At 41.0% G+C, this 9,002-nt stretch overlaps 2 protein-coding genes across 4 annotated transcripts; both read left to right on the top strand.

Moving 5' to 3' along the window:
* Positions 1-307: 307 nt before the first annotated feature.
* Positions 308-859, top strand: LOC119513964 (keratin-associated protein 4-1-like). Of its 2 annotated transcripts, XM_037809445.1 has the most exons (2): positions 308-424; positions 545-859. In XM_037809445.1, the coding sequence occupies exons 1-2, from the start codon at positions 308-310 to the stop codon at positions 857-859; spliced, it is 432 nt and encodes a 143-aa protein (XP_037665373.1). The 2 variants fall into 2 exon arrangements, with proteins under 2 accessions (XP_037665373.1, XP_037665372.1); XM_037809444.1 differs by having other exon boundaries at positions 308-859.
* A 7,304-nt stretch (positions 860-8,163) lies between these two features.
* LOC119513930 (keratin-associated protein 4-9-like) lies at positions 8,164-8,793 on the top strand. Of its 2 annotated transcripts, none has more exons than XM_037809401.1 (2): positions 8,164-8,246; positions 8,442-8,793. In XM_037809401.1, exons 1-2 carry the CDS (start codon positions 8,164-8,166, stop codon positions 8,791-8,793), a joined length of 435 nt encoding a protein of 144 aa, XP_037665329.1. The 2 variants fall into 2 exon arrangements, with proteins under 2 accessions (XP_037665329.1, XP_037665328.1); XM_037809400.1 differs by having other exon boundaries at positions 8,367-8,793.
* Positions 8,794-9,002: the final 209 nt, after the last annotated feature.

Here is a 9,002-nt window from a genome sequence, read left to right as displayed (position 1 = left end):
TCTTTGAAGTTAGATGATAGACCTAAGAAAGAAGACATGGGGTGATTCAGGAAGGAAGACGAGACCGGACAAACCTTAACACAGAAAAGAAAAAATGCATTCCTTCTAACTTTTACATAGATTCCCTGCAATTAACTAATCTGATAATTGCCTATCAATTATGATCAACAACAACAGTGAAATAGCCCTTAACATAGTGACGGCAGCCCCTAAGCAGGGTATAAAAGGGGACACAGGGAAGGAGACTCCCACATTTGGGGCACTCACTCTCCTGGTAACCTATCCAGAACCTCCACCCTCTGACACCATGGTCAACTCCTGTTGTGGCTCCAGCTGCTCTGACCAGGGCTGTGGCCAAGGCCTCTGCGAGGAGAGCTGCTGCCGCCCCAGCTGCTGCCAGACCACCTGCCGCCCCAGCTGTGGTGTGTCCAGCTGCTACCGCCCGGCCTGCTGTCAGACGACCTGCTGCCAGACCACCTGCCGCCCCAGCTGTGGTGTGTCCAGCTGCTGCCGCCCGGCCTGCTGTCAGACGACCTGCTGCCAGACCACCTGCCGCCCCAGCTGTGGTGTGTCCAGCTGCTACCGCCCGGCCTGCTGTCAGACGACCTGCTGCCAGACCACGTGCTGCCCCAGCTGTGGTGTGTCCAGCTGCTGCCGCCCAATCTGCTGCCAGACCACCTGCCACCCCAGCTGTGGTGTGTCCAGCTGCTGCCGCCCGGCTTGCTGTCAGAGGACCTGCTGCCAGACCACCTGCCGCCCCAGCTGTGGTGTGTCCAGCTGCTGCCGCCCGGCCTGCTGTCAAACGACCTGCTGCCGTACCACTTGCTGCCGCCCCAGCTGCTGTGGATCCCCTTGTTGAACCTCATATCTAGCATTAACCATGAGACAGTCACCATCACATCAATGTAAAAAGGTCATTCATAATAACTTTTCCATGCATTAAACAGCCATCATCTTTATTATCCTGCTATACTACCAAGTAGCTGCTGAATACACACCAGTCTGCATTAAATACTACTCGTACCTTCTGTGCATCACTTCCCTGCATTCTGTTCTCAGATATGTGGTGCATAAGTCCCTGAGTCTATGATGGTTATGCTCACCTTGACCTTCACAATTACACCTTCATTATTTCTCAATAAATTTCACCTTATCGGAAATTCTTGTATCCTTCTTCAGTTATTTTTGAGAGGTGATTATCAGTTTATTTTCTAGCATTATTTCTCTCAAGATGAAGAGGAGTTTGGATTTCTATGGCTGGCAAAGAAAACTGATTTTACAATTGTCACCTAATTCCTGTATTGTTGAAAGGACTTTCTTTATATGTTTTCCAAAATGAGATAACCCCCATTATGCGGCTTATTCAATGAATAAAATTATTGATCTCCAACATGTTCTTTGGACTGTTGGGCTGTGGGGTTCATATCAAGACATATGAGGCACTACTCCTTCCTATAAGGAGCTTACAATCAAATCTTGGAAACAAGAGGAAGATCCAAGGCAGGTGGCGTATCCTGGGTAGTATTGATCAGAAGAAGGAACTGTCCGTATTGCATAAAGGTGATATACAAGGACTAATTTATAGACACACCATGAGTTAAGTCAGTGAGTTCAGGAACATATACCGATCACAAACTCATAAGATAAAAAGGAGGAGGCAGAGATGTAGAAGTGTTTACATTCTTATGATGACAAGAGTGATCTGAGCCACGAAATCCGTTGGACCAAATGTGGCAGAGACTAAGCCTCACTGACTGCACCCCAACCCCCTTCATGTTAACAATAGTATACTAAAGATATCACAAGTCAAAGAGGACAACAATAATCAGAGGTGGAGCCACACACGGATGAGTAAACATCACTTTGGGGGAAGGTCCAGAGAGGAGTTGGACATAGGCAAGGATGAGTTTGTGCTTGAAAGCTATTCACTTAGCCTGCCTTTTGGGATGCTCATAAAAACTGCAGATCTCTTGTAACGCAGGCCAACTTGGCTGTATTTAGGTAAGTAAACCAAAGTCTCCTGCAGCCACATGGCTCCACTTGTCCTATCTGATGCACTTCCTCATGAAAAGAAGATACCTGAAGAGGAGCAAAATAAATGAGTCAACAGAATAAGGCAATTACATAAAAGAGGGACCAAGAACACACTATAGACATTCTAAAATGGGAAAATCGTATCCTTTTAGCAATGAGCATGATTATGAATGATAAAAATGTATGACTTAGAGTACAATAGGCAGTGATGCCAGGTTTTAAAATTGAAGCAGAGATGCAGTGGGAAACTGAGAATAACAAGCTCCAGCAGCTTATGGAGACGGCAGTATGAACTTAAAGCTTGAAATACTGGCAAATTTCTCATTTTGATGGGCTTGATTGCCATTGGTAATGAGTTTTTACTTAGATACTAATAACTGTCGCAATTTGCCAAGCTAATTTTGTGAAGCAAAGCAAATTGTCATGACATGTTTTCCTTCTGGCTCCACTTAGCTGAAGAAGCAGCACTTACATCAACCTCTCATACTGACAGGTGATTTCAAGAGTTGAGCTCTCACCCAATAAAGCCAGGCACAAGGGCAGCGATCTGTTATTTCTCCTCTATTCTTGAGCAATTGCCTCCCCTTTGGACGTAAAAATTAATCATGAGCTCCTATGTCTTTGAGATAATTCCTATTTCATAGCCAACAATAACAATAGGCCCAAGAGTTGAGAATTTTAGTCCTAAGCCAAGTTTAGTTGGAAAAGAAACACACTTTTGGATATCAATAGAGAAATATGGTGTCAGTATCATAAAGAAAATCACATCCTTAAACTCAGTATTTTATTATTAGTCATTTATCTTAAGACAGTCATTGCTGTCTCATTAAGGTTCTAATTTTAGCATTACTCTCAGTTAACACACACACAAACACACCACAAACACACATCTGTCTCAAGTGGCAAAGATTGAGAAATCTGCTAAAGCAATCTCAGTACGATGGTGATTTTGTTCCTTTCTCTCTAACAGTATATAAAACTCCTCATTTACTGTGTTTACTTTTGATATTAATTCTATTACTCCTAATACCAACCGCTACAATAAAGATACAGAGCATTTCCATCACCACCAGATCCCTCATGTGACCTTTTTACAGCCACATCCACTTCCCTCCCACACTCACCTCTCCCTTAACCACCGGCAACCACTATTATGCTCTCCATTTCTACAATTTTGTCATTTCAATAATGTCATATATATGGAAACATATAGCTTGTAACCTTTTGGAATTGTTTTTTTCTCTCAACATTATTCTCTGTTGATTCATCCACATGTAGCATGTGTCAGTAGTTTGTTCCCTTTTGGCAATGAATGGTGGTGATGGCAGCAAATATTGTGAATGTAATTAATATCACTGAATTGCACACATGGAAGTGTTTAAAATAGGAAATTTTGTGTTGTATAAATGTTACCATGATAAAAAAAAATAGTTTAGAAAAGTCACCAAAAGAACTACAACCCACAGCAAACAACAATAATAAACCCCGAGGAGGAGAACAACTCTAATTTCCAGAGTTACCACATTATAATAATCAAAATATCCATTTTTCAATAAAAATTATGAGGTATGCAAAGAGACAAGAAAGTATGGCCCATTCACAAGGGAAAAAGAATTTAACAGAAACTGTGAAAAACTTACCACATAAAGAATTTAAGTAAACAGTCTTAAATGTATTCATAGAGCTAAAGGAAATCATGGACAAAGAACGAAAGGAAACTAGGATGATGATGTCTCAACAATTAGAGAATATCAGTAAAGAGATAGAAATTATAAAAAATGACCTAACACATTTCAGAGCTGAAAATGACAATAAATGGAATGAAGAAATTCATTAGAGGGTTACAACTGCAGATCTGAGGAGGCAGAAGAAAGAATAGGTGAAACTGATGTTAGGTCAATTGAAATTATCCAGTCTGAGAAGCAGAAAGAAAAAGAATGAAGAGAAGTGAAAAGAGCATAAGAGACCTGTGTGACACCATCAAACATACCAACAAACATGATGGAAGCCCCAAAAGAAGGGAAGAGAAAGGAGAACAAATCATATCTATTATATAGTGACCAATACTTCTCAAATTTGATAAAAGACATGAATCTACATATTCAAGAAGCTCAAGGAACTCCAATAGCATAAATACAAAGAAATCCACACATTTTAGCCAAACTGCCAAAAGACAAAGACAAAGAAAGAATCTTGAAAGCAGCAAGAGAGAAGTGACTTATCACATACAAGGGCTCGTCAATAAGATTAACAGACTATTTCTCATAAGAAACTAAAGAGGCCAGAAGGCAGTGGGATGGTATATTTAAAATGCTGAAAGAAAAAACAACAAGAACAACAACCTGTTAGCTAAGATTTCTATATCTGGCAAAACTGTGCTTCAAAAATGAAAAAGAAATAAAGACATTCCCACATAGTTGACCTGTTGCTAGCAGACTGTTCCTACAACACATGCCAAAGGAAGTCCCTCCAGCTGAAAGGACAGCAGACAGTAACTTGAAGATAAATGAATTAATAAAAAACACAGGTAAAGCTAACTACACAGGCAAATATAGGAGCCAGAATTATTATATTTTTATTTTTAACTACTCTACTTTTTCCTATAGGATTTTAAATACGAATAATAAAGCAATAGTTACAAATATGTGTAAATGGGCATACAATGTATAAAGATGTAATTTGTGACAATAGCAACATAAAGAGGGAGAGACGGAGCTGAATAGAAGAAGAGTTTTGTATACTATTGAAGCTAAGTTGGTATTAATTCAAACCACATTGTTAGAAGTCTAAGATGTTAATTGTAATCCTCAGGACAACCACTAAGAAGATAATTTAAAAATATATAGAAACAGAAATCAGAAGGGAATCAAAATGATATACTACAAAAATCAAACACAAAAGAAGGCATAAAAGAAAATACATTTAAACACCCAAAAAAGAGACATAATTTGTATTAGAATATGGGTGTACTCCTAAATTGATTACATTTACTTATACAAAAACATACTACCTTATTCTTTTTTATTTCTTATTTTCCTGCACAGTTATGAAAACTTTGTCACAAGCTGGAATTGATTCTGAGACTGGTGAGTGGAAACCACTCGTTTAGAACTATTGCATAGACAGGGCACAAAGTACATATAAAATAATATTTCTTATAAGTATTAACAGGGGGCAAAGTTAGAGAGCATCTATGAACATAAAAATAAGATCCTCTTCTCAGGGTTACTTATAAATCACCAGCAGGATGGGAAGAGAAATGCAAAACCATTTAAAGGGAGAGAATGGCTCCCAGGAGAGAACTAATCCTGAATTAAGATATCAACATGCCTAAAACATCCATTTACACTTAGAAAGGGGAGCGTGTTTGGACTGGACACAGGGACCAAGGAAAGAGTTTGAAGGCAGAAAGCTGAATGAGCTGTTCAAAGGTATTCCTTGGAGTTTCCCTAATGCTGTGGCTTCTAAACCCAGTTCTTAATCCAACATCCATCTTTGTGATTGTATTTTAGAATAAGAATTGCATGGATATGGATACACTGTTTCTTGTCACTCCTTGAGATAATTTGATGCTTCAGTTTTCGTATGGCTGGAGTACCTCAAGTAATTTTACAGAAAGGGTACACTATTATGTGTACATAATGGGTCTCTGCGTGCCTGGGCACACTTTTATTCAGCCCTTCCATATGAATAATTTGGCAGCTTGTGGTAGAAATGGCTGTTTACCAAAAATTACTTCTTCTCCCTCATTGTGAAGAATTATCCCTGGGAAGTAGCTTCTGCTTTTCCCAGAACCTCTTGCCTCTGTTTGACTAAGTTCTAGTTAGAGAAGTTGATGTCTCCTTTTCAGGACTCACCAAAACTCGCCCACGTAACACTCCTCCACCTCTTCTCCCATTCTGGCTGTCTGTCAGAGTCACCCTGGAAGACATGCTTTGAAAAATGACAGGGATTTTGTAATCTGGGTCTCTAAATGTGTGTGAGGGGGATAAGGGGGTTCCCTGCTGAGAACTTCATCTGCACAGTGGTGTTACTTCATGAGCAAAAATCCACTTCAATTGATTTTGAGTCATTAGGTATTTTGAAGATTACTTCTTACAGCTGATTTGAACTAATACTCTTCCCTCCTCTGACCAATTCTTTCCAGTCATTTCCCTTTTCCCCAAATTCTATATTTTAGAACCTAATGTTGTACAAGAGAAGTCCAAACAAAGTCTGCTACTCCTCTCATTATTCACGGAAATATTTCTCTTTCACTAGAAGCTTGTAGGATTTACCCCAGAAGTGCAGAAAAGCACAGAAAATTCATCTTGACCTTGCTAAATGTATATCTTTTTTTTTTCACCAATCCTGCCTGTTGCTTCAAGAAATCTCTAAGTCTGTCTTTAGCTCAAGAACACTTTCTTCCATTATTTCTATTACTACTGGGGCTCCACCATTTGTTTAACGCTCTTCTCCTAGAAACTGTTATTTGCACGTTAGCTCTCCACATCTGCTTAACATGCATATATCTTTTTACCCATGTTTTCCATTTCTTTGGCTTTTGTTCCATGTTGTAAAGTAGTTTCATTGGTTATTTCTTCTGGATCACTAATTTAGTTTAGATTAAGATAAATTATATTTCAATCCCTCTGTTTTGAGTTCTTAATTTTAGAAATGTTTTGTATTTCTAAAGTTCTCTTTCTTCCCCTTTAAATTCACTTTGCATTCACTTCTTGCATTTCCTGAAGAATTCTCATGAAACATTTTTTGAAGCTCACTTCTATTTTTTTCCCCTTGAATTTTCTTGGTAGGAGACATTTCTTTTTGCTTTTAGATTTTCTTCTATCAATGGACCTAATTTCCTTCATTGTCCTTCATGTCATTGGATGTGGATTTCCTCAACATTCACACAGACAGGATGCTGGGGTTTCTCTGGAAGTGGTAAAAGGCAGAGAAAGAAATGAGAATTTTTTCACAGAAAGCAGATAGGCTTTGTTGAGTGTGATCAGTGAGGCTTAGTCCTGTAACTGGATGGAAAAGGACGTATATATCCATTAGTGCACTTCCCTGCAAGGGCACTCTAAACATTGAAATCTCCAAGAATTGCAAATAACGAGCAGAAACACACTTCCCTCTATTTGCTAGGTCTCCATATAGCTCAGGTAAATAGCCAACCTCATCTAGCTGCAAGGTCAGTGGTATTTGACCCACACAAACTCCACCAGAAAGCATGATTTCCTCACTGGTCACTAAATCTTCGGTCTTTCCTACCCCTTTGTAAAAAAAAAAAATGGCTTATTTATGTCACGCTTTAGAGAGCACTCCTGTTCCATCTTCTCGACAAAACAAAGGCTTAGGTGTATTTCGATTTCTGTTATATTCCTATTGATTGAATTGTGCCGGCAACGAATTGGAAGAAAAAGGCGTGGCCATAGACTCCTCCAGCCACCTTCTCAGAATGTCCGAGGCAGTTTTAAAAATATATAGATTTCTAGATTGCCTACTGGAGAGATATGATAATTTTATATTTAATTTTGATTTCTAAAAAAAAAGAGCAATGCTACCAAGAATAAGTTAATGACATGAGGAAATATGCTCAATGCATTGCTTGGAATTTCTTTCCCCAATTCATTAATCATCAGCTCCTACAAAAAGCTATAAACCCTTCCTCATTGTTCAAGAGTGACCCACACTGATGGAACTTTCCTCCTCTTCCTGAGCCATCATTCCATCATTCTGAAATTTGAATCATTTCATTGCCATTGATTATCCCCAAATGCCACACTATGGGTGAAAGAGAAACAAATGGATACCTCATAACAAATTGTCAGTCAGGTGACAGGCAACTGGAGGACAGAGGTGCAGTCTTAAAAATTAAATGATACATACAAGAAAGAGATGAAAGGCTTAATCTGAAAAGAAGATTATACATCATAGAAAGAAAAAATGCATTCTGTATAACTTTTGCAAAAAAAAATGCCTACAAGTAAGTATCTAATTTGATAATTGCTTATCTGTTATGAGAAACAAAAACAAGGAAGAAGGTCCCTCAGCAGGGTATAAAAGGGGACCCAGGAGAAGGAGATTCTCAAACTCAGGAAACATACTCTCTTGGAAACTCACCTAGAACCTCCGCTCCTTGACACCATGGTCAACTCCTGTTGTGGCTCCGTCTGCTCTGACCAGGGCTGTGGCCAAGGCCTCTGCGAGGAGACCTGCTGCTGCCCCAGGTGCTGTGTGTCCAGCTGCTGCCGCCCCTCCTGTTGTGGATCCAGCTGCTGTGGTTCCAGCTGCTGCCGCCCCAGCTGTTGCATCTCCAGCTGCTGCCGTCCGTCTTGCTGTGGATCCAGCTGCTGCGGGTCCAGCTGCTGCCGCCCCAGCTGCTGCATCTCCAGCTGCTGCCGCCCCTCTTGCTGTGGATCCAGCTGCTGTGGTTCCAGCTGCTGCCGCCCCAGCTGTTGCATCTCCAGCTGCTGCCGCCCCTCTTGCTGTGGATCTAGCTGCTGTGGTTCCAGCTGCTGCCGCCCCAGCTGTTGCATCTCCAGCTGCTGCCGTCCCTCTTGCTGTGGATCCAGCTGCTGCGGGTCCAGCTGCTGCCGCCCCAGCTGCTGCATCTCCAGCTGCTGCCGCCCCTCTTGCTGTGGATCTAGCTGCTGTGGATCCAGCTGCTGCCGCCCCAGCTGCTGCGTCTCCAGCTGCTGCCGTCCAGTCTGCTGCCAGACTACCTGCTGCCGAACCACCTGCTGTCGCCCAAACTGCTGTGGATCCTGTTGTTGAACCTCCTTCCTGACTCCCAGCTCTGAGTCCACCACCTGATGCCAGTTTATCAGTCTTGTTCATATTTCCTTTGTCAACAGCACCTGAACTGCCACCATGTTTATTCATCCCCATGATCATGACACCAGGCAACTTCTTAAAAGGCAACAATTTAACCTATTTGCCACATGAAACCTCCAAATTCTACCCCCTTTACCCTGGCATTCAGT

The sequence above is a fragment of the Choloepus didactylus genome, chromosome 18 (genome assembly GCF_015220235.1).
Source record: "Choloepus didactylus isolate mChoDid1 chromosome 18, mChoDid1.pri, whole genome shotgun sequence".
Lineage (NCBI taxonomy): Eukaryota > Metazoa > Chordata > Mammalia > Pilosa > Megalonychidae > Choloepus > Choloepus didactylus.
Note: the sequence above shows the minus strand (reverse complement) of the source record. Positions and strands in the feature narration are given on the sequence as shown.

Bases quoted from the DNA above. Each gene is read 5' to 3' on its own strand.
- LOC119513930 (XM_037809400.1), top strand. From the start codon at position 8,164: ATGGTCAACTCCTGTTGTGGCTCCGTCTGCTCTGACCAGGGCTGTGGC. The intron at 8,247-8,366 runs GTGCTGTGTGTC...CTGTGGATCCAG, and splicing joins GAGACCTGCTGCTGCCCCAG to CTGCTGCGGGTCCAGCTGCT.
- LOC119513964 (XM_037809444.1), top strand. From the start codon at position 308: ATGGTCAACTCCTGTTGTGGCTCCAGCTGCTCTGACCAGGGCTGTGGC.